Below are 23,918 nucleotides of genomic sequence, written 5' to 3'. Positions count from 1 at the left end.
GGTTTTTGGCTGCAGGTGGACACAGTTTGTTTTTGTTGGCGTTTGTAGACCCCGGGCTGTCTACAGAGACCGCGGGGACAGGCAACTCGTGGATAGTGAGGTGTTGTTTGCTGTATGTGACAACAAACGCTGTAGCCTAAAACACGTGTGACACCGGTTGGAGCATCTATGATTTAATTTCAGGTTCTTTATGCATTAGACCTCCACATACAGCTATAGGATTCTTTGTCTTCTCTCCCAGTTTTAAAAACCCACAAAGGTCTTTTTTTAAAGTGTTTTATCCTTTGAAACTGTGCTTTGTATATGTACCCTGTCTTGGCCATCAGATGAAGCAGTCAGAGAAAAGAGCTGTCCTCTTTAGATATGTCCCACAGCGCTCTGCATGTCCTTCTGGGCACGTTAGAAGGGCCTAGCAGTGAGTTGTTGACCTGGAGCGGTTGTGAGGGCTCGTCCTGGGCTCTTGGTTGTCCTGAGAGGTTATTGCGTTCATTGGTTTTAGACCCATTCTCGCTTGAGTCTTTGCTCGTAGACCTGCAAAATGTCTGGCTCTTGTCTTCTGAGTGGTCCTTACGTTCTCTGCTTGAACAGGAGTGGCCATGCTTAGTCCTGTCATGTGTGTGTAGCTCACTGTCCAAATGGCTGTCAGCTGGGCTATACAGATTTTGGCTCTGAGTGAGTTCATTAGGCTTTATGTAGTTATTTGCATTTTCCAAAGGTTGCTTGGGGTCGGGGCTCTGTCTTTGTGGCGGTGATGAATTGTGGCTTTGTTGACTGTGAGAATCAAGGGTCTTGTCTTGGTTGTGAGAGTGGTTTTGGTGGTTGTGATTCTGCCAGAAGGCTCTGCTGAGCTGCTCTAACTCCGAGAGCAGAGGCAGACTGATGTCCAGGTGCATCAGCAGGTTCTCCAGCCACTCCCCCAGCTTTAAAAAGGAAGGACTGTAAGACAAAGAGTTGTGGTGATGAGAGGTTGGAGGACCTTACATGCTCTACTGCAGTAGTGGCTTGGATATATTTAAAAGGCGATTCTGCACTGTATTAGTTTAGTTAGTTTGTGTTATGCATTGCTTGTAGAATACAATGTTTTTGTACTGTATGTGGGCTCATATCAGTGGCTCATATTTAGCTTGCAATTTCCTTTACAAAGTTATATTACCACAGCACTATCCCTCAAATGAAGTGTTTATTAGTTCGATTTTAAGTAGCAGTGACACTAGTGGCGGCCTAAAATGTGATGAATAATTAAATTGTGTTTCAAAACAATATTCTAAACATAGGTACTTAATTTGTTTTAACATCTAGCTCCTACTTTGCTTAAAATGAAATTAGGTCTGTCAGTTGTAATAGATTTGTGCAGTCATACCGTTTATCAGCGTCCGTCTCACAGCAGAGGACACCCAGCGGCAAGAAGGCCGAGGGGCACTGTGGGGGGTGGTACTGCTGCAGGAAACCGGATACATTTAGCCCAAAGTCATTTGACCGGGGAAGGTAGTCAGGGTCAGCATTCACTCTACCTATTATCTTAAGAGAGATAGATAGATACTTATTTAAAAATTTATAAAAATGTTTGATAAATAAAAAAGTATGAATGATAGAGTTTTGTTTCTTCGACATTTACACAACATTTTAATACAGGAGTTCCAATTCTTCAGCGGGCACCACTTCATATTTTTAGGAATATTTTGCTCAGAAGTTCTTACCTCACATATCATGATACCAAAGGAAAATATGTCCACCCGTTCATCATAGCTTTTTCCTAAGAGGTGCAGAGAGTAAAGATTGGAAAATGTGAACCACATCTTTACTGTCTCATTCCGATCTACTGATCCTGTGTTCAGTGTATTCATATTAAACCTGCTATTATTACCTTGGAGAAATATCAGGTCTCACACACAGCTTCACCCTTTTTTGCATTTATGGTGTTAAGAGCCAAGTTGAGATGAGTCAATACTGTTTAGACACCTCACGTAGAGTATGCATATCTGTGTCACCAGCATATTTGAGAAAAGCATTATCAGCTTACTGTCATTTACTCACAGTTAAAAATAATAGCAGCATTTATTGAGCGAGTGTGAAGTATTAATCCAATAGGAATCTTCACACCTCCGCTGTGAGGTCTCACAAGACTCCCAAAGTCCTTTACTCATAATCCTAAATCTTGTGCCATAGCCAGTTCTTTTTATCCCCACTACAGACCTCAGTCATGGGCTACCAGAGATAAACACTCTGTCATTGGGTTTAGGTGCCTTGGGGGTCTTTGATTCAGAGATTGGAAATCCCCTTCTATAACTGAACCTGGAATCTTGTGCACTCACCGTGGATCATTTCAGGAGCCATCCAGTAGGGGTTTCCTACCACTGTGTAGCGCTTCCTCCGGTCAGGCCTGCGGAGCTCTGGCAGTGTCCCCTTCGCGGGCCTTTCCAGAGAGGATGGAGAGGACGTTCTGCTCTGTTGTCTGTCCTCCGTCACCAGCCTGGCTAGTCCAAAATCTGCCACCACCACAGACTGGTTCTAAACAAAGGGGGAGAGAGAGGATAAGAATCTTTATATTAGTTATGTTGGTCTGTTTTTGTTTAAAAGAGTAGCAGAAGTGTGTAGCATTTGTGTTTCTTAAAATACAGATAACATTTCCCATAAACCTTAGCTGTTCTACCAGCTACTTTGGCAAGGTCCAAGTCAGTCATGTATATAACAAGGAAAAGTTAACATTAAGTTAAAACTATACAGTAAGAAGAGATTGATAATGTTAAGTTTAAAATTAAAAAAAAAACAGTGAAATAAAGAGGCTGTTAAGAGGCTGGCTATAGCTGGAAAATTGTCTTGTTTATGAAGACTTACACAATCTTTGAAATAAAAAAATAATACAAAAAACAATATTAGCTATTCACTTTGTCACATATAGGTTTAATATTTAGAAAATAAACATTAAGATAAAAAAAACTAAATCTTTTTTTCTAATCTAATTTCTTTTTTTTTTCTTTGTTTATAAATCCTTTTTTTTCAGTTCAGATCATGTTTTTTTTGCTCGATAACTACCTGTTTTGTACACTGGTCGTAGTTAAACAGATCAAATAAAGCTCCAATCTAATCCTAGTGGGATGTCTGTGTGTGATGTCTTGTTTACCTCTCTGACCAGGCAGTTGTGTGAGTTTAGATCGCGGTGGATGACATTCATGGAGTGTAGATAGGCCTTAGAAGGAGATGTGTTATATAAACAAGGGAAAGTTGGTGCTAGATTATAGAATGATTTTACATGTTAACCTTGAAAGACTCACCATTCCAGCTGCAATGTCTTTGGCATAACTCACTCTTAATCTCCAAGGAAAGTCATTGTCCTACAACAACAACAACAACAACAACAACAACAACAACAACAACAACAACATTATGACCAACAATAAATCTGCACACTGACACTTCTCAGAGACAAACAGAAAAAATGAACTTACCATTTTCATGATGGTCTCTCTGAGGGTTCCTCCCTGGATGTATTCAGAGACAAAATTTATCCGTTTGTCTTTATAAAACAGTCCAATGAACTTTAGGACATTGGGATGGTCCAGACAGCGCATCACCTTCACCTGTACAAATTGAAAAAAAAAGTGGTTAAACAATGTAATTATAGCAAGATGAAATAAGGTATGAAAGTGACCTTGAAACTCTCTTGATGATGTAAAATGGGTTCAAAACTGTGCTAGGGAACTCTTCTTGTTAAAAATACAGCTTTCTTACCTGCTTAAAACCTAAAGGGGACTTTTCGCGTCTATCTTCCTTAACTTGAAAATGTGTTATTCCTTTAGTATTCACCTAAATATAACGACCACCAGCTGGGTTGGTAAATATGAGTGTGCTGTGTGAGAACCTACTTCCTTTAAGAAAGTCTTCTGTGTCTCTTCGTCAAAACGTATCAACTCTTTCATCACCATCACCTCCCCTGTCTCCTGATGCGTTACCTTGACAGCGAGAAGTTAAAAAGGAATCTTACAAAGAAATGACAACTAGCTGTACAGTCGTTTAAAATGTTTTGAAAAAGTCACTAATATAATGGACCAGTTTATGGAAAAAGATGACTGCAGTACCTTGACAGCCTGTCCATAGAATCCTTTGCCAAGCACTTCTCCATGGATAAGGTCTGAAGGTCTGAAGATGCGATGGGTCCGAACTCCTGGGTCCACACGAAGAGACTCTGAGCGAACCATGTCTCTCCTTAAAAGCGACAGTGCTCCAGAAGACAGAGGACACTTGTCTATACTACAGCTGCGCCTGAGAAAGAAAAGAAAGACTCTAACAGCGAGAAAGAGGGGAGTAATGAATCAAAGTGAGCAGAGAGTCAGCACTTACAGGATGTGTCTTGATCGCATTCCCGTGGTTCCTTGGTGCTGAGGTGGTGAGAGGCTTAACCTAATGGGTTCATCTGTCTCCTCCCCTGGACTTGGCTCTTCCTCCAGACTTGGGAGTTTGTGGGTTGAAGAAAGTTTGTCGTGGACACAAGGGTCAGGACAGCTGATGTCATCTTGGGGATTGTTTGAGCGAAGGAGGTCATCAGGAGAATGCGGGTTGTGTTCGATTGTCAGCTGCAATGGTCTGTTTGTGTCCTGGATCACAGAGTTTATCTAGGAAAGGAGATGGTTTTGACCATGTGTGACATATTTGTTTATTGTCTTGCTTGTTATTAGTGGGTGGTATGAGGCCTACCTCTTCTGGGGAAATGTTGTGGACAGGGATGCCATTGACCTCCAGTACTTGGTCTCCAGTGTGGATAGAGGACAGCAAGTCAGGGCTGAGGGCAGCAGAGTCTAACCTGGTGGAGAAAGACAGCGAGTGAACAGGTGCAGGAAAGGTGGGTTAAGAAAAAATGAGAGGGGATTGGTTCAGTTTTTGGGTTAAGTTGGAGTTTAGCTCTAACTAAATGGCAAAATTCATTCTTGTTCATGTCTTAGAGTCAGACTCACCTTGTCACGGTGACAAGGGGGCTTTTTTCGTGGCTGAGGTCAATGGCTACAGTCAGGCCTCGTTGGCCCCCTGCATGGGGAGGGAGAGACACCAGCGCAACCATGTGGGGACTCTTTGTGAGTGGAGAAGCTGACCTCACAGCTGATATTTCCCCCTGACAGAAACTCTGACCACTGCAAAATAGACAAGATGGAATAAAGATCACTAATAAGAATATCATAAATCTTTACATCTATGAACAAAAAATAGTTTCAGCTTACAAATTTGTTAGCTTTCCACATGCAGCAAATTAAGCAAATAACGAAGCTTAATTTCTTTCCTTTCGGCTTCAAACTTACCAGTATAGTTTTGTGCGTTCGATTAGCGTGTAGGTGTCTCCGTCTCCAATGAACATTTCACAGCTCACACAAGTGAAGCATTCAGGGTGGTACTTCTGCTCTCCAGCAACCTGTCAATACAGGGAGGAAGTGTGCTAAAAACAATGCCAGGCAAGGGGCTTTTTTACAAGATGGTTTTTACAAGATGATGTTTGGTGCCAAATGCTGCTCTTTCTGTTCTGAGGTCTTTCTGTGCATTCCTGCATCAAGGCATTGTAGTGTCAGGATGTTGTCAAAGGACATCCTCTGGTTTGAGTGTAGAAGAGAAAAAGCCTTTACTTTCATACAGGAAGGCTTTGAATGTATGAAGAGTTGGTGTAGCATGTTGAGATTCTATATTTAGTGTTGGGATATTTGACCCTGCAGAGATTATTGCAATACTTAGGTCTGTGAAACGTCAGTAAGGTAAAATTTGATATTTACACCGTGTGTGTGTGTGTGTGTGTGTGTGTGTGTGTGTGTGTGTGTGTGTGTGTGTGTATGTGCGTGCCTGCCTGCGTTTGCATAACGAGGGACAATTGCTTCAAGTGTTTGTTCAAATGTATATTATGACTTTTTTGATGATTGCTGGAGGTGACCTTACATATGTTTTATGTTGTTTTACGTCAATAATTTGACTGTCTGGAGCATTTTAGGTATAAGTAAATGTTAAACAGATTCTTATTTTCAGGGATTATCATGTTACCATAACCAGTCCTGTTGCGATGGTCTCTTTACATCCGTGGCAGTGTTCTCCATAACGTGCCCAGTAGTGCTTCTTACAGTAGAGCTGTCCCTCTCTTTCATAGTACCAGTGAGACAGGATGCAGCCACATTCACAACACCTAGAGAAAAGTGGGAATCAGAGAGAGAGAGAGAGCGAGGGGCATGGCAAAACCAAAGAAAATGGAGATTTAGAGATGTAAGATGATCGATACTTCAGAGCTGTAACGTGAGCCTCATCGGTGATGGAACACATGAGACTCGAGAGGAAAGTCGACCTGTGAGATCGTCACACGCTAGGATCAGGTACAACACTTCCAGGTCACTTGGACCACAAGTTGTTGTCTTCAGTGTAGCTTGTTTTGTTTAACACACAGGGGTTTTCTATGTCTATTCTATGTGTTGAACAACATTGTTATGATTTTATTAGTCACATAGTTGAGTTTGAGACATCAAGCTACTGATGTTTCTCCAGCAAACGGCTGGAAGAAAAATACAGTAATCCTCAATTCAGGCCAAGGATGATGTTGAAATGATGCATCATAGATGTTGAATTGCTGATGTCACCGTGACAGAGAGCACATTCAGCCGGATACCAAACTAATATAGCTTCTTACAAAAGGCCTAGTCATGTAGGGTCACCGATTGGTCACATGTGAGCTACACAAAGTGAAAACATTTTAATAGTTTAGTTCCTTAAATGCAGCGCAGCGTGCACTTTCAGTCTCTTAAAATGTGCAAACAGAAACTTTTCAGTGCCATCCTGGCTATAACTAATCGGCGGATAATACCTTTGTTCAACAAAAAGCTGCTTCCTTTTCTCTTTAACACTACCGCCGAAGTGGGAGGTGACTTCCTGGACAGAGTGCAGCTCCATATTTCCTCTCTCCCAACCTCAACTGTAAATGCCATGCTGTTCTTAATATGGAGAAGGAACAACTTGCCTTATTGAGAATAAAGTTGTGGGGAAACTTCCTTCAAAGTAAGATATACTCAGTGAAAGCATTTTGCTGTGATCAGTTATATTATTTTATTTTATTAAAAGCTTTTTGTGATTACTATTATTGTAACACAACTTAAAGTGGCAATAAACATGATCCTACTTCTACTACTAACTTTAGTAGTATCTAATCAGTAATTGCTGTGGTTTTGTATCGTGTTTGTTAGAGGCCACTTTAGTGTCACAAGTGTGACAGCTACACCCTACCCACCCTTCTGATGAAACCATTGTTGCTTTAGTTAGTAAAACACATTCTCCTGGTAGAACATATAAATACTTTAATGAACTGGGAATAGGATCACTTTTTATCTTGTTTGTTAATAGAGAGTAGCTGCATGGTCATCTATGATTATAACCGGATAGATGCCATAGCTGTGATATTAAACTTACAGTTTACGTTAGATCATGTTCATTAGTACTTGGGTAAAGTAATACCAGTTACTCACAGGAGTATTTAGTCCTAACAGATACTATATTGGCTGGGGATACAGTGCACTGGCAATTACTGTTAGAGATCTATTAGACCTGCCTCTAATTTATTTAGAGCAAATAATTAAGTTATAAAACCATCAGACAGCTGCGGGTTCCTTTTTGACCTTCTGCCTTTTGTCATTGTGCTGCTGGCAACGGACGTGGAACCTCCCAGCATCACATCTGCAATTCCAGCTAAAGATCTGGTTGTGAGAAAACTTGGACAATTATCCTATTTCCTACTGCAGCTCACACATTTCTCTCCTCCACCTGAAAGTATTCCTCTCATCTGGCTTGTGCTGCATCTTACTCTTATCTTTAGCCACTCATAACGTCTACTCTCTATTCTGAGATCTGTTCCTGTGTCACTAAAAGTGGACACACCAGCAGCACCTGGCGTACATAAAACAAACATATTACAATGTCAGGACATGAGCGCAGGTCAAATCATGGCAGACCTGTGTCCAGGAAAAGATGATCTCCAAAGCTGCTCCAGCAGATTCTTTAAAGATTAGAGGGCCCTTTTTCTTGACCCAGGGCCCGGGACAACTGACCCAGTGTTCCCCCCATGTTGTTTGCCCCGGGTCAAATCAGAAGACTCTGATGACGTATTCTCCAGCCATGGTTTCCTTCCTGTTCTGCCTGTGTCACACTGCTGGATTTCCTTTAAAAAACAGTACTCCTTGAAATGAAACATTTGTTTTTGATCTAATTGTCTTGAGTTTGGTGGTACAGGGATATTGTCTCGAAGGTTTCATGTATGCAGTATGATGCATCTTTTAATATAGACCTGAGGAAGAGTAGTTGTTGATGAGGTAGAACAAACAGATCCCCAAACAAACAAAAACAGTTTAGTTATGGATTGTACTGTAGGCTGCTTGTATAACTGGCAAGGCATTAACTTTGCCTGTTATTTTTATGGTATAATAAACTACTCATAAACATACTTATAGTTAGTGTTAAGGTAGACAGAATATCAAAAGCACAGGTCACTTGTGTGTCTGTCACAGCAGAGTTGTGTTTGAGGAAGCATCGTAGAAGTTGAGCTGCAATTTGCTTGGCTTCTCTTTCTCTCACTTTCCCCTCACTCTTTCATACTCTTTCTCTTCTTTCTCCCCCTTGCACAATACACATTGTACAAATTAATGACAGCTGCTCTTACCGTCCTTTCATTCCTCTCCGAAACCTCTGGTCCCGTCGTGACATTCCGCCCTGTCAGTTCACCGGTAGACACTCAGAAACAATCCACCCAGTTAAGAAAGAGGCTTTTTAGTTAGTAGTAGCATCTGTTCATGAGTGGATCCTCCACACATTCAGCTGTGACCGGCAGAAGGCGTTGTCTGTTTTTTGTTTTCACTCTTTTTGTTTCACCTCTTTGTTCTCTCTCTCTCTCTCTCTCTCTCTCCCTGTCTCTCTCTCTCTCTCTCTCTTTCTCTCTCTCTCTGTCTCTCTCTCTCTCTCTCTCTCTCTCTCTCTCTCTCTCTCTCTCTCTCTCTTTTCATGCGCTCAGTAGCTCCCTTTGCATATGAGTTCCCTCTCTAATGTGCAGAGTAGCTGTGTGAGAAAAAACTCTTTCCGGCTGCCAGCAGCTGGCCGGTTTCCCTGGCTACCCAGTTCTGCTCCACCGTCCCTCTCCTGTTACCTCCAGTAGGGAGACCTCTGCAAGATACAGTTACGCTTCTCTGCAGAGTCCACAGAGTTTGGAGCTACATTGGTGTTTATATGAGTAAAGATAAGTGGGGGTGTGAGTGGTGTGAGAAGGTCAGTGGGTATGGGTGTTTTAAAATGAACTCTGTTCCCATCAGCGCAGACATACTCTCTTTATTAATGCTCCAATTACTGCACTGCCCGAATCCTACAGTAAAGCACTCTACTCGTCACACACAACAAACAAAGAGGGGGAGTTCAGTTAAATTAGAGAAGTAGTAGATGAAAAAACATTGCTACAATTCAGTATAAAGTTTATATACCCTCAGATGAGTGCAGCGCTGCTGGTTCCGGTAGTACATTTTCTATAATTAGTCCAGCAACATTTATATCTTAAGACTGTAATTCATACTATTGAAGTGCAATGTTCGCAGACACCCGTTTTCATTCAACAGGGCATGTTTTTCAAACTTAAAAGACAGAAACAGGTGTGTATTTGTATTTTGTATTTATAGTTGTCAACTATACAGTGTAATAAGTTGTAGTGTGTCTCAATGTGAGTCACCATGAAGACAACACTTGACTACTGCTCTAACTTTTATAGTCTGCCCAGGCCATAGTTCATTGTTTCACTTTCTCTTTTAATCCTAAATTGTGGTTTTCATACTACCACAGCACATGTTAAAACCAACAACTGCCTCTGAATGCCAGCTTCCTTCTTTTACCTTATTCCAAAAACCCTTCTGACTGTTTTATAATCTTAAAAAAAAACATGTTCATTGGTCTTTTAATTGTTTTGTACATAACATTTTAAAACAGACGTAGAAAGGTATACAACCTAACCACCAGATCCATATCTTAAACTCGCAACATTGTCTAATTATTCTAGCTGTTTTAAAATAACGACCTGAAACGACTGTCGTTGGTAGTTTCTTTATTTCAGAGAGCATTGTCTGAAAGTGTACAAAAGTGCATCATTTTCTTCATAGGCATCATTTTCTTCATAGGCCGCATAAGAAACGCAGATTAAAAACCCATTTTGAGCTACATGATAGAGACACAAGCTCAAATGCAATACGAGATTCAATTACATTTTTCATCCAAAATGACATCACAGACTACATTGTGATTTAGCACAATGCAGAAAACAAAGCACTTATATAAACCAAAGGACGGACATTTAAAAACTGTTAAAATACACGCAAAATAACTCAAATATGTAATAGTGAATTCATAAAGCCTTCAGCTTTTTCTGCTTTTTTGTCAGCATAATTTAAAAAGACTAGCAAACGTGAACAATTTCCCAACAGTGTTACAAGAGGTACTCCAACAAATTAAAACACAGTAATCAATCCTCAGATGCCATTTAAATTCATTATCACATTCTCATCATATTACCTCACATTTAGTTTAATTGCTTATGACAACAGCAAATTTAAAAGTCACATCTAAGCCACATGATAATATAACAAATATATCCTTCTAATAATGAAAAAATATGCACGTTAACCAAAAGTTTACACTAATACTAAATTAGTGTTATGTATCTATAAAACATTGCCTTTAATGTTGTGCATGGAGTGGAAGAATCTCACAAGTGTTAAACAGCTGAGGACCTTCAGCCTCTACATGTTTTGATACTACTGAGGCCTGAGCCCACTTAAAATGAACACGGACTGCTTTTCAGGGATCAGATAATGACCAGTCAACACTACACAACACTACAAACAGTCTCTTTTGTTCACAGTTCTCCCCCCCTCCCCCCCAAAATAGCAGCCGCTTCTTTGTCTGTACAGATTATCCAATTTTTGCACTTTGATATAAAAGCTAAAAACAGTGAAAATACACACATTACACAAACAAAACCAACACAATCCAGTCCAACTGGATAAAAGTATGGCCTTGGCCTTGAATTGAGAGAAAAATACAACAACATTGTGTCAGCATGCAGACAGGTCTGAAGGAGCTGCCCTGAGGGTGTCCTTGGTATCCAGAGGATTCATGGTGACACTTGCAAAGGAACACAAATGATGTTCAACAACAATAAACAAAAACTGTGTTATAGTATAGCTTGGCCTCAGAATTTCAGAAGACATGTTGATCCTTTATTTCAGAGGTTCTCAGCCTGGTAGCTGGTAAATGTACTGGTAGTTGGGATCCTAAAGGCCCTGACACACTAATCCGATAATTGGGCGTCTGGCGAGGTCAGTGACTTGAGTCTGTTTGGTGTGTTCCATGCCGTTGTCCGTCGAAGGGGGCGGCGCCCTTCATTTTTGTCGACCTGACACGCAAGTACTCGGGATGAGCATGACTAGAGCAACTGCATGGCCTATTTCTTGCTTAAAATGTTTTTGGAAACTATATTATCATTATTATTATTATTGAACTATATTAGTAAAATATAATATCGTATTCTGAACAAGCCGCCATGACAGTGTGCCTTTGAATTTCTGGGGACACCAGACCCACGTCACACATTCGTCCTATCAGCTGCTATTTGCATTGCTTCGGTGTGTTCCAAGGCACTTTTTCGCTGACTCGGGGAGGCAGTCAGTCCAACCAACTTTTTTCTGCAAAGGGTCAGCCGTCAGTTGTGTGTGTCAGGGCCTTAAGAGAGTCTCAAGATGGATCCCCATACAGACTTCTTATGAAATAGTGAACATTCAAAATTGTTTCAAAGTCAAATTGCTGAATTATCCAGAAAACAACACAAGGACAAATCTTACCACTCTGCACAGCAGCCTGCAACAGAGGCATCGCCTTGTTTAAAGGAATCACGACCCAAGCAGGCTGAGAACCAATGCTCTTTTTGAAAGAGACCCTTGCATAAAATCTAGGATTATGAAAATTGTAACATGTGGAATGTGTTGAAGCTTTAGCTTCTGTGGCAGGTGAGACATTTACAATCTGGGATCATGCAATAGCACCACTGTTGTGTTAATGAGGTCACTTCCTGTCTCTTGGTCTCTTACTTCCTCCTTCGGCCACAGAATTTACCCTGACAGCCAGCGCCTAAGTAGCAGAACAGAGAAAATGTATGCATCACTTGGAATACAATATACATACTGTTTAGGTAAAAATAACACTGAAAACATGTGCTCACATACTAACAAGCATTGCAGTCAGAAGTGCATCCCAGTGTCTCAGTTAGAAGGGTCAGTTTTTAATTTATTACACAGACACATAGTACACAGACACATAGTTCCTGTAATTGTGGGCGTTACATATGTGGCAATTCTTAAACATGCCAAATTCTCTGAAACCCTGAACCACACTTTTTTTTTTTAAGAGAAAAGGGTTTGAATTCTAGTAGAAGCTCCTCCAAAAGGCTTTTTGTCAAAGTGTATAAGGATGATTACTGAAGCGGTAAGTGTCAGAGGAAACAACCACAACGTATGAAACATTTTCAAAATTTAACATTTCTTTAAACTAAAAAGAAGTAGACTAGTAGTGCTCAGTTACACTTTAAGTCTATGAACTCCGGATGTTGTGTAAATTGAGACAGCTAGCGAGACTATTTGTCCAATCTTTAGTTTTTTCTCGCTCTACTATTTTGCAGCATCTCTGTGTAAAGTTGAGCACCGCCCATGACAATTCTGATTAGTTTAAAGAAATAGCGGTATCACTAAACCAGAGCACGTTTTCCTCCCATCCCCCAATGCTATGTGGAGTAGCCAGACCTTCCATCAGCGCACTTTGGAGGAGTGTCTGGCCTAGCGAGACTAGTATAGATCTAACTGTAAAACATTACAATGTGTATAATTTTTTACCTCTGTAGCCCCCAGCTCCCAGAAAGGCCTGCATGGCTGCATATTTGGCTGCCTTCTGTGCCTTGGCTAAAGGACATAAAAGTAAAGTTATTCTGCAGACATATACAGGCTCCCCACAATTATACCTAGCACAACTAGTAAACCACTAACTGTTTTCAAAATAAACATTTATTTTTTTAACAATAAAAGTACACGACATCAGAAATTCAGATGTTACATTTTCCCTCATTTGTGTTAACAAATGTCCTAAACCTAACATAAAAAGATACTTTAGGAAACAGGGAAAGAATGTGTGATTGCCTTAATAGATTATTTTGTGTCAGTTTATGTATCTATGTGTTAGTGCTGGACTGAAGCAAATTAGAGCATGTTTATCCCAGAGGATACAGTGAGTTTTCTTACATTTTTGACCAGCCCCTGTGTATCCTAGAGAACAATAAGAGGAAAGACAGAGTCATAATGAACAAATGATAATCTTTACAATGGGCTTAAATGGAAATATGCCAAAACAAATATTCACTATGCAAGGCCGGACATTCTTGATAAAAGCGTTTTTGGTTGTTACTTTCTGTATGCATAAACAACTGTTTGCTTTCGGTATATACTAGGTTTCACAATATGTACTGCTTATGATTTTTTAAAGAATATTCTGAGTGTCAAAACAAGAGCAAGTTTAAATGTGACCAAGATCGAGCTTCTGTCCTACCTGGATAGTTTCCACCAGCCATCCCCCCATAGCCAGGGCCAACACCCCCTGCTGGAAGAGAGGACACATTACAGTCTGCATCACTTACATAAGTGTCTCTGGATAGACTGGTATCCCAGAAGGCAGGCCAGGTGTTCACTTTGCAGTAGTTTTATTAATTGCATTTGTTTTAAAATCTCAAAATGTAAAAATGCAAATGTTCATAAATTATGTTTCTGTATTGTATCAGTGCTTCACTTAAAACCAACCTGGTAAGCCGCCTGCACCTCCTCCTACTCCCTGACCTGTTCCTGCAGGACCTCCTGCCCCTCCTGTCCCTCCTGCTGCAGTACCTGGAAAGGCAAGTGAGTAGAGAGAAAGCTTTACTAGTTTAGTTTTTTGTTTGACAGGCTTGTTTCACACTTTGAAACCTTTTACAAAGACAACAACAGGCACGTTAGAGAAGAGTATGAAGTTGTGATTGTACAGTTTGTGCTCTGCTACACCTAAATGAACTCATTTTGTACTCACTATTTTCCATTATAGACAAGATTCTTACCTAAGCCTCCAATAATACCTCCTGTTCCTGCACCAGGAAGTCTTCCTACTCCACCACCTAATGAACACGGGTGGGGATGAAGTCAATTAGATAGACTACACATGAATGGCAGATATCATAATGCACATGTATGGGAGTAAAGTCTTGAATTAGCACAGAGGGAATAGGAAAACAAAACAGATAAATTAACATGAAACAACCCAATAAGACTTGTGTTTTGTATTCATTAGTACAATATAATATGGACATGTCATAATTGTAATTCTTTGTTCAATGAGGTAAATATTAGGGCTTGGATGATATAAGAACATAAGAACATGCATCAGAACTTTTAATGAAATATTTATTTACATCAATTGAGAATTTTACCTTGTCCATAGCCAGTTCCACCCAACGACGAGCCGTAACCCGATTTAGGAGGCTTCCTATTCCCAAGTTCTTGGCCACCAGGTCCATATCCACCCACACCACCAGGTCTAAAACCCCCTGGCCCAGTTCCTGCACCTCCTGGGCCAAAGCCGCCAGTTCCTGCACCTCCTGGGCCAAAGCCGCCAGGCCGAGCACCTCCTTGGCCAAAGCCGCCAGGCCCAGCACCTCCTTGGCCAAAGCTGCCAGTTCCAGCGCCTCCTGGGCCAAAGCCGCCAGTTCCAGCGCCTCCTGGACCGAAGCCGCCAGTTCCAGCGCCTCCTGGACCAAAGCTGCCAGTTCCAGCACCTCCTGGGCCAAAGCTGCCAGTTCCAGCACCTCCTGGACCGAAGCCGCCACTTCCAGCGCCTCCTGGACCAAAGCTGCCAGTTCCAGCACCTCCTGGGCCAAAGCTGCCAGTTCCAGCGCCTCCTGGACCAAAGCCGCCAGTTCCAGCGCCTCCTGGACCAAAGCTGCCAGTTCCAGCACCTCCTGGACCAAAGCCACCAGTTCCAGCGCCTCCTGGACCAAAGCCACCAGTTCCAGCACCTCCTGGACCAAAGCCACCAGTTCCAGCGCCTCCTGGGCCAAAGCCGCCAGGCCCAGCTCCAACTCCACCAGCACCAGCTCTTGTACCTCCACCTAATTGTCCTGTTGGGAAACATCTAAACACATTAGCACAACTATATATGTATAAATATATTTACCATCCCAAATCCTAACCTGAACCTCACCTGATCCATCCCCAGCTCCTCCATAACCTGGAAAAAACATTAGAATGGTCATATATATATTAAACAATAACATCAAATAGGTGTCTCCTTAATTACAATGAATATTTATATATCACCTGCCTTATAGTTAAACTTGATCATTACTTACCAGATTTGGCAGGTTTTCTTTTTCCAAATCTTTGGCCCCCTGCTCCGAAACCACCGGTTTCTGTGCCAGCAACACCAGGTCCAAAGCCACCCGTTCCTGTTCCAGCACCACCTGGTCCGAAGCCACCCGTTCCTGTTCCAGCACCACCCGGTCCGAAGCCACCCGTTCCTGTTCCAGCACCACCCGGTCCGAAGCCACCGGTTCCTGTTCCAGCACCACCCGGTCCAAAGCCACCCGTTCCTGTTCCAGCCCCACCTGGTCCGAAGCCACCCGTTCCTGTTCCAGCACCACCTGGTCCAAAGCCACCCGTTCCTGTTCCAGCCCTACCTGGTCCGAAGCCACCCGTTCCTGTTCCAGCCCCACCTGGTCCGAAGCCACCCATTCCTGTTCCAGCACCACCTGGTCCGAAGCCACCCATTCCTGTTCCAGCACCACCTGGTCCGAAGCCACCCGTTCCTGTTCCAGCACCACCTGTTCCAAAGCCACCCGTTCCTGTTGAAACGGTGTATTACTATACAATATTATATCAATTCTTTGGACAGCAATACAATATTAACTGATATCACAAAGTCTGCCACGATACAATTTTAGCCTGTGACCGATACACATTTAACACAATCAGTTACACTTATACACAGCATGTTTACAAAAATCAACTAAAATATGATTGGTCAATTTCATTTCTGAGCTTCCAGACATTTAACAAACTACTCTTTTTAATAAATAAGACTACATATAAAGTGGGAATTTCAAAATAAAGGAGCATCTTAAAGATGACGATATGTATCAATACTTTACCTTGAATCAGTAACATTGTATTGTTGAGGTTTTAATCCAAATATCAATCGAGATTGATGTATCATTAAACCCCTATTATTTTCACATGTCAAAGGTATTAAAGTATTAAAGTATAAAGACGTTTTTCACCTTGCCCATAGCCTGCTCCACCAAGTGAGGATGATCCATAGCCTGTCAGAAGGAGTTAACAACCTGAATCCATCTTAACACATAATACATTAATTAATATTGTTAGTGTTATAATCTATGGTAATTGTACCTGACTTGGGTGGCTTTCTTGTCCCCAGTCTTTGACCTCCAGCAGTATAAACACCAGGAATAACCCCTGCTCCACCAGGTACATGACTGCCCAGTCCTGGGCCAACACCACCTGGTCCAAAGCCACCTGAGCCGGTTCCGACACCACTCAGTCCAGTCCCGGCAGTGTTGGGTCCATATCCGCCTGGACCAGTGCCACCAGGTCCGTAACCACCAGGACCAACTCCACCTGGTCCAGTCCCATAGCCACCAGGCCCCAACCCAGTACCACCAGCTCCTGCCCCATAACCTTTAAACAAATATCAGTTCAGTTTTAATTTTTTTTATAAATGTTTTTATCTGTACTCTGTATATCTGTCAATTCTTATCATACGTTTTGGGGGTTTTCCAGTGCCGGTGCCCTGTCCTGCTGTGCCGTATCTTGGACCTGGATAACATAGCAGATAAGATAAGTTAACCCAATATTTAATTACATGCTTTTTAAATTAGACAATGTTCAATTTCCATTAAAAAAATCCAACGTAACTGAAAACTTTTAATTGAGTCACAAAGTACAACATTTTCATAGAGGTCAACTTACCACCTGGACCCACACCACCATATCCCCCTAGTCCACCACCAACTCCACCAGGGCCTGTTCCTACCCCTCTTCCCACACCTCCACCTAAACCTCCAGCACCGGTTCCAACTCCGAGGGTCCCAGCACCCCCAGGACCCCCACCAATGCTTCCAGTATTGCCTCCATAGCTTCCAGGTCCAACTCCATATCCAGGCCCAGCACCATATCCACCTGGGCCAGCCCCATAACCTCCCGGTCCTGCACCATAACCTCCTGGACCAGGACCATAGCCACCAGGACCAGCTCCATAACTGCCAGGCCCAACCCCACCCTGGCCTCCTGCTCCAAGAGCTCCATACACTGATAGAAAGATAAAAACATCAAATGTATCATTAAGCTTCTTTCTTTGATTCCTTCCTGAAGTCCTTTTATGAAAGAGAGCAGTAAACATTTTGTAAAACCTTTGCCGGATTTTCCTGCCCCCTGTCCTACTCCAGCTCCAGTCGGGTAACGTATGCCTGAGAGAGATAAAAATAGATATTTAAGACTGTATTTTAGGGATATTTAATAAATTTGCTGTAAATCAGATAGTGAGGATAGTTAGTTAGTTAGCATACCTCCACCTGGTAAAACTCCAGCACCACCAGCACCATAGCCTACATCGTGATTGATAATGTATAAACGTCATTGTAATATAGGCATTTAGGTTTGGGATGAATACACAGACATTTCAGAAGAAACCATGCAAGTGGCTCACTTTTTCCAGGTTTAAGGACTGTTCCTACTCCACCAGATCCACCAGCCCCAGGTACCAAGCTTGCTCCTCCCGGACCTCCTCCAACTCCTCCTGGACCTCCTCCTGCCACCCCACCTACTCCACCAGGTCCACCACTTACACCTCCTGCTGCAGTCCCATCAGGTCTGTATACTACATTAAAAAAAAAGCATGAATATTTAATTTTAGTCATCTTTATCTAGCCAGTCCTTGTGGTTAGATTGGAAGTTTGATTCACAGTGATGGATTTTTGATGCCATTAGATGTGATACAGTCATAATGAAGTGTGCATTCAGATGGCAAAAATGGCACCTTTGGGTGGTTTTGGTGTTCCTCCAACTCCACCAGCTGCACCTCCTGGTCCAACTCCAGTTCCAGCAGCAGGACTCCCTCCTCTCCCCTCATCTGTTACGCCACCTATAACTCCTCCTGCTGCTCCTGCACTGGGAGGACTCCCTCCTACTCCACCTGTGGCTCCTGTACCACCTCTCTCTCCATCAGGACCTCCCTCTCCATCTCCTTCACCTGGTGTGTCACCTCTGGGGACACCTGCAGACAGAGCACAGAAGGACACCTTGCCTGTATTTCAGCATATAATTACAACTGAAACCCTGAACAAAGTCAGTAACCTCAGCCGCATCTAAACCACCATTACAGAGAAGAAGCTTGGCAAGTATTCTTTATTTTGATCCCACGAAGTCCACTCAAAAACAATAACAGGCCTGGGGAATGTATTACAGGTTTTGAATGGTGGTTGTTTGGCTTATGATTACCGCTTGTTTGAGGCCATACAGTAGTTGCTTTGTACTTTATCTTTGGTAAAAGGCAGTTTAGGAATAAGATAATTAAGTTATACTTTATTTACCTGGGGGTCTGAGAGGTTTGGCTCCAGGCAGCGTCCCTGTTGCGATATCACCACCAGAACCTGCAAAATTATACAGCAAAATTCAAGATACAGTACGTCAGAGAATATATTCCTTGATTTCAGCTACAAGAGCTCTGCCGACAAGATGTAGAAACGGAAGAAGCAAATCAAAATCTTAGAAGCACAAGCAGGACTCATAGCTGGAAGGCGTGAGCTCTGCACTGGATGTCTTGTCAGAAATCTGACCTCCAGAAGGAAGTCCTGTACCACCAGCATTTTAGAAAGAGAGAAAAGCAAGAGAGATACCAGAGTGACAATCTCTAACAATATGTAGACCTATACTTAACCGGACAGTTTACCGAACAGGAGGTTTACGTACCACTTGGTTGTACAGTCCCGCCCCCAACTGTAATGACAGAAATATAGATTATCTTGGGCACCTATTAATTATTAATTGAGAAAAAAACTTACTCTCGGGTACAGGTAAACCAGTGATAGCTGTGAAAGCATTCAAGTGTAGACATATTGTGATCTGCTTCAAAATCAGAAGCATTTTTGATAGCGTGATATGCCACTGATATGAGGAAGCTTTTATGTAGACATTATGCTGATCCTATTTCAAAATCCAGAGTCCCTCATGGTATAATAAGCTCTATTAACCTCTCACAAGAAACTCTGTGTTCGGTATGCTTTATGCCAACTTACCAGGGGCGGCTCCTGTGGGACCTGTAGGATATGAAAACAAAACGTTCAGTTGTGTTAATTTACATATGTAAGTACAAGTACATATGTTGGTCCTTCATAAATGTTTCATGCAGTATTGGGTCAATAAGTGGTGATGGTGTAGCCTTTCAATTTTAATTCATATATACATATATATAATTATATAGAACATTTAATTTTTAGAACACTAAATGTGTCCCTTCAAGGTAGGGCTGGGCAATATGGAGGAAATCAAATATAACGATATTTTTGAACAAATAACCTTGATATCGATACCGCAACAATATTGTAGTGTTCACTAATGTTGCTTTTACAAAATATTTATACAATGAGATTTTTGATAAATAATCATCAGTAATATGGATATAATGAGTAAGTGCATTAGCACAAATATTTTTATGGGACCCCTTTTAAGTTTTCTAATATTTTAATTATATGTACCCATGTAAGAAATGTAAAACAGTTCCAATGTGTAAAAGTATCTAGTAATGATCCAAAATGCACAATCTGTGTAGGCAGGGTTATTTCAATTTTATAATATTCCTGCATCCTGGGAAAAAAAAGTGGTTTCTTCTACATGTACACCTCAAAGTTCAGGAGTTACTGTATGAGTGAAAACTTGTGTGCTTCATAAATGGCCACATGATGGCACTGTCCACAACAAAATCTAAGAAACAATGTTCCTTTGGTTACCACTGGATTCAATTGAAATCCACATGGTTTTTGGGATGTCCGCTGACTAAAAGATGCACTCTGACAGAAAATGGATGCAGAACTTGCAGTGATTGCAGACAAACATGCAGACAAATGAATAAACACTGACCTGGAACTTCTGTCCCATTGAGTCCTGTTTTAAAAAATGATCATAGATGAACATAAAAGTTGGAAGAAAACCCAGCTAAGACAACAGCCAGAAGACTAAGGGATTTAAGACTGCAACGTTTCTTCCAACATAACCCAATTTCATTTATACTACCTAATGAATTAGTAGCATAACAAATTAACATCTAAACTTATATTAGTATGTGTTTTGAATTTGTAGTATAAATGACTAAAATACCTGTTTTTTCTCCTATGATGGGGATTCCTGTTCCAGCCAAGCCATCTCCGTCGCCTACTTCACCCACTGGTCTGCCAGCTACACCAGTACCTCCTGTTTTGATACACACACGTGGACACCGTTTTTAACAGGATGTACAGTGCAGTACATTGAAAGAATATGTGTAAAAATGTACTATAGTATGGTGTTTTGTTGCTTAATTTTCACAGGTGTTTTCCAGGTGTCTAAGGGCCATATTTTATAACCATCAGATTATTACATCCTTGGAACTGAATTTTTCTGTTTGTGATATTTGTTGTCTATATCCATAAATTCTGTGCCTCAATTTCAAGGTAAGAAAAGACAGGTTCTCCAGCTAATTTAAACACACCTTCTCCTCCAGAACTTCCAGACCCCTCTATCACACTGCCAGCACCGGCATCACCTGGAATAAGGACTGAGATTTGAAAATAGACAAAGAAAATGGCTAAATCATTTTTAGATAAGCCAGTGTTCTCTTTTTTATTCCTCTAATTTGAAAGGCCACCTCCATTACTGTCTTTTCCATCCTTGTTAGACATTTTTTATATTAAAACGTACTAACGTACTGGAAACCCTATGTATAAATGTATTGTGTTAATATGTGACTAAAATGTTTTTGTGCTACATCTGTGCCAACCCTGTCCAGGTACCTTCTGATGCTGGAGCTGGTGTGGCTCCTGTGGCTCCAAGTCCTCCTCCTAAACAAGCAGACATAAAGATTATCTGATTAATTATTAATAATTCATTGCAACCAAAATGTGTATTCTTTATCCAACAGAAGCCTACCACTGGGCCCAGTTGTCCCTGCAGTGCTGCGTGTGCTGGTGCCATTTACTGAAACACCAGTGCCGGTCTCTGTACCAGATCCTGCAGTGCTGGTCCCTGCTCCTGGTCCTGCCCCAGGTACAACTCCACCAGGTTGCCCTACAGTTTAGGAAAGAGATAATCTGATGAAAATGAAAGAGGTTCTTATGAACAACTATAACTATAAAAATTATATAAAATATTGCATTGTCAAAGTACACCTTACCATACTTAGCAGCTTTAGATCCAGCTGTGCCATGCCCTGAGGATTACAACAAACTTTTATAAAACGCAGTGTTTAAAAATAGATTTTCACAGATAAATAAAGCAATTCAAGGTTGCATTAGATTACCTGACTAGTTCTAGTAAAAAATCACTTTTCCTGAGTGAGATTTATGACAATTCTGAATTTCACTTTCCAAATAAAAAATACAGCTTTTTGGAATTAAAGCTAAAATATGTAACATTTAACAAACATCGTCACCCTTCAACTGCAGCCAAGGTGGTGTGATCAACATAACAATTGCAATTTATAGACATTTCCAGGCAACCAAAGGGTTCCAATTATCGTTGATGAAGTGAAAACACACAGTGAGAGGGTCAAAGTTCAAGACAAAAACATCCCAAACACCCAAAAACAAGTTCCCGGCTATTTTATGTACACATGGCAATGGTTAGCATTGCTAAGCCTCTATCATGATTGACAGGTCACCCCTAAAGCATCCCCTGCTTCATCACCAATTTTTAAGTAAATGGAACCATAATATACAAAATAAACACAATGCTGTACTGAAGAAGACTTGAAACTAGTGATAAATGCCTAAGGAAAATATTTCTTAAGGTAAGAAATCAAGTGAGGTTCACTTTTAAAACAGATTTTTTTAAGCCAATAAAGTCGCCTGCTGGAAATGAGATAGAATGCAAGTTGAAGGCACTTTACATTGGCTTCATTTTTCCGGTCCAGAAGTTGCCACTTGAGGAGGACACGTATGACCCAACAAGCTGATCAGTGTTTCTTAATAGCAGGCCCTGGACTGATGTCACAACCAAGTAAATATGACAGTTTATTATTTCACCATACTTCATTATAATGATGGGATATGAGATGTGAACTTTAAAGATTAGTTTTTGGGGACATTTTAGGCCTTAATTGACAGGACAGCAGAAGAAATGAAAGGGGAGAGAGAGGGGGAACGACATGCAGCAACGGGCAACTAGTTGGAGCTGAACCCGGGCCTGCCGCATCAAGGAGCAAACCCCTACACATGGGCTCCACCAGCCGAGCTATCCAGGCACCCCATGGGATGTTAACTTTGAAACCACCCTTGTCCTCCCACCTATCTATTCATATTTCCAGCTCCTCCAGTCTTAAACTACAGTAATACATAACTATTATCTAAGCATTAAAATCCTTCCAATACTATAACATGTTACTATTTAATTTGTTTCAATTACAGGCCATGAGTAGTGCAAGGCACCTGTTGCTGCAATTCCCACAGAGGTCAGTAAAGGATCAGTTCAAACTTTAAAATGATTCAGATCTTTTTCTTTTTGGCACGTTACTACACAGACACTACTAAAACCCAACCTAGACCTCCAGTGCCAGTCCCAAAGCCTCTTTGTAACCTATAAAATCAACCTACAATTACACAACAAAAAAAGGAGCATAAGAAACTCCGTCAAAAGTGTATCATTGAAAAAAAACTCACCACCTCGTCCTGCTTCACCTCCAAGTACCCCACCAGCACCCATTCCACCTTGACCTACACCAGGACCATATACAAAAAATAACTTAGCTTTTACTGGAATTGGGATGAAACATCCATCATTGTGTTTTAACGAAACAAAAAAAGAATATTTTGATACCGTATTTAGCAGGTTTTAATCCAGCTCCATATCCTGTAAAAAACAAAACAAAAACAAACAAATAATTTAAGGCAAGTTAGGACTTTGCTTACTTTGAGCAAGGCAAGAATTATCTTTGATAAAATTGCCCCTGAACCTGTTCCATATCCAGCCCCTGGTCCTGCACCATAGCCTCCACCTGGTCTATAACCTATCCCAGGCACAGGTCCAACTCCAGGCCCATATCCACCAGATCCATATCCTGTTCCTCCCAGTGTTCCTCCACCAGGAAGCCCTAGGAAGGAGGAAATGTGTGAGGTTTGGTAGCGCCTATAAATAATTCCATATATATTCAATCTTGAAATGTTTGAGGGAAGAAAACCTACTCTGAGTTTTTTCTTGAATGAAAGTATAAAATAATACATTGTTTTTAATGAAATCATCTTCCATAACACATTTTTATGTGTTTGATTTCAACTTTCTAGACAATTAAACTGCCACAAAAGTATCTTGTAATAAAGACATGTCTTGTAATAAGATTAGATTAAAATCATTGCATTAACCTAATCTATCAAATTGATATCACATTTTGAGCCCTTCTTTTGGCATTGGCAACTGCAAACTGCAATTTTTCTTATTAAAAAATGACCATATGATTTTATTTTCCAAAATTAATGTAGAAATCACTCTGTTTGAGAAACTAAGATTCCCAAGAGAATTTAAAGGACATGCACACCAAAAAAAACAGCACTGTTCCGTCAG

General features: G+C 41.2%; 2 protein-coding genes across 2 annotated transcripts in view; both read right to left on the bottom strand.

Moving 5' to 3' along the window:
* Positions 1–235: 235 nt before the first annotated feature.
* Positions 236–8,911, bottom strand: LOC117956106 (LIM domain kinase 1-like). The gene is made up of 15 exons (XM_034890969.1): positions 8,663–8,911; positions 6,013–6,151; positions 5,289–5,398; positions 4,950–5,123; positions 4,693–4,798; positions 4,339–4,610; positions 4,077–4,260; positions 3,864–3,950; positions 3,447–3,578; positions 3,273–3,332; positions 3,122–3,187; positions 2,313–2,508; positions 1,698–1,753; positions 1,361–1,518; positions 236–936 (listed from the first exon to the last, which is right to left on the bottom strand). Exons 1-15 carry the CDS (start codon positions 8,704–8,706, stop codon positions 336–338), a joined length of 2,385 nt encoding a protein of 794 aa, XP_034746860.1. The 5' UTR covers positions 8,707–8,911; the 3' UTR covers positions 236–335.
* A 3,005-nt stretch (positions 8,912–11,916) lies between these two features.
* elnb (elastin b) overlaps positions 11,917–23,918 on the bottom strand; it is a 16,931-nt gene continuing 4,929 nt past the window's right edge. The window contains exons 15-43 of the mRNA XM_034890840.1: positions 23,314–23,451; positions 23,178–23,210; positions 23,021–23,074; positions 21,538–21,573; positions 21,294–21,431; positions 21,158–21,205; positions 20,857–20,910; positions 20,487–20,579; positions 20,250–20,273; positions 19,409–19,429; positions 19,083–19,109; positions 18,950–18,973; positions 18,704–18,763; positions 18,151–18,387; positions 17,821–17,991; positions 17,681–17,719; positions 17,525–17,581; positions 17,304–17,423; positions 16,506–16,721; positions 16,376–16,417; positions 15,449–15,919; positions 15,301–15,327; positions 14,531–15,217; positions 14,162–14,218; positions 13,872–13,955; positions 13,624–13,674; positions 13,320–13,343; positions 12,918–12,983; positions 11,917–12,159 (exon numbers count right to left, since the gene is read on the bottom strand). Coding sequence (XP_034746731.1) covers positions 12,116–12,159; positions 12,918–12,983; positions 13,320–13,343; positions 13,624–13,674; positions 13,872–13,955; positions 14,162–14,218; positions 14,531–15,217; positions 15,301–15,327; positions 15,449–15,919; positions 16,376–16,417; positions 16,506–16,721; positions 17,304–17,423; positions 17,525–17,581; positions 17,681–17,719; positions 17,821–17,991; positions 18,151–18,387; positions 18,704–18,763; positions 18,950–18,973; positions 19,083–19,109; positions 19,409–19,429; positions 20,250–20,273; positions 20,487–20,579; positions 20,857–20,910; positions 21,158–21,205; positions 21,294–21,431; positions 21,538–21,573; positions 23,021–23,074; positions 23,178–23,210; positions 23,314–23,451 — 3,143 coding nt within the window. The 3' untranslated portion in view covers positions 11,917–12,115. The remainder of the gene's footprint in view (positions 12,160–12,917; positions 12,984–13,319; positions 13,344–13,623; positions 13,675–13,871; positions 13,956–14,161; positions 14,219–14,530; positions 15,218–15,300; positions 15,328–15,448; positions 15,920–16,375; positions 16,418–16,505; positions 16,722–17,303; positions 17,424–17,524; positions 17,582–17,680; positions 17,720–17,820; positions 17,992–18,150; positions 18,388–18,703; positions 18,764–18,949; positions 18,974–19,082; positions 19,110–19,408; positions 19,430–20,249; positions 20,274–20,486; positions 20,580–20,856; positions 20,911–21,157; positions 21,206–21,293; positions 21,432–21,537; positions 21,574–23,020; positions 23,075–23,177; positions 23,211–23,313; positions 23,452–23,918) is intronic.

The sequence above is a fragment of the Etheostoma cragini genome, chromosome 13 (assembly GCF_013103735.1).
Source record: "Etheostoma cragini isolate CJK2018 chromosome 13, CSU_Ecrag_1.0, whole genome shotgun sequence".
Classification (NCBI taxonomy): Eukaryota; Metazoa; Chordata; class Actinopteri; order Perciformes; family Percidae; genus Etheostoma; species Etheostoma cragini.
The sequence above is the reverse complement of the archived record's forward strand: the minus strand, read 5'-3'. Positions and strand labels throughout refer to the sequence as shown.

Bases quoted from the DNA above. Each gene is read 5' to 3' on its own strand.
- LOC117956106 (XM_034890969.1), bottom strand. From the start codon at position 8,706: ATGTCACGACGGGACCAGAGGTTTCGGAGAGGAATGAAAGGACG. The intron at 6,152-8,662 runs GTAAGAGCAGCT...ACTTTTCTCTAG, and splicing joins CGGAGAGGAATGAAAGGACG to GTGTTGTGAATGTGGCTGCA. The intron at 937-1,360 runs GTATGACTGCAC...TTTGTCTTACAG, and splicing joins GAGACGGACGCTGATAAACG to TCCTTCCTTTTTAAAGCTGG.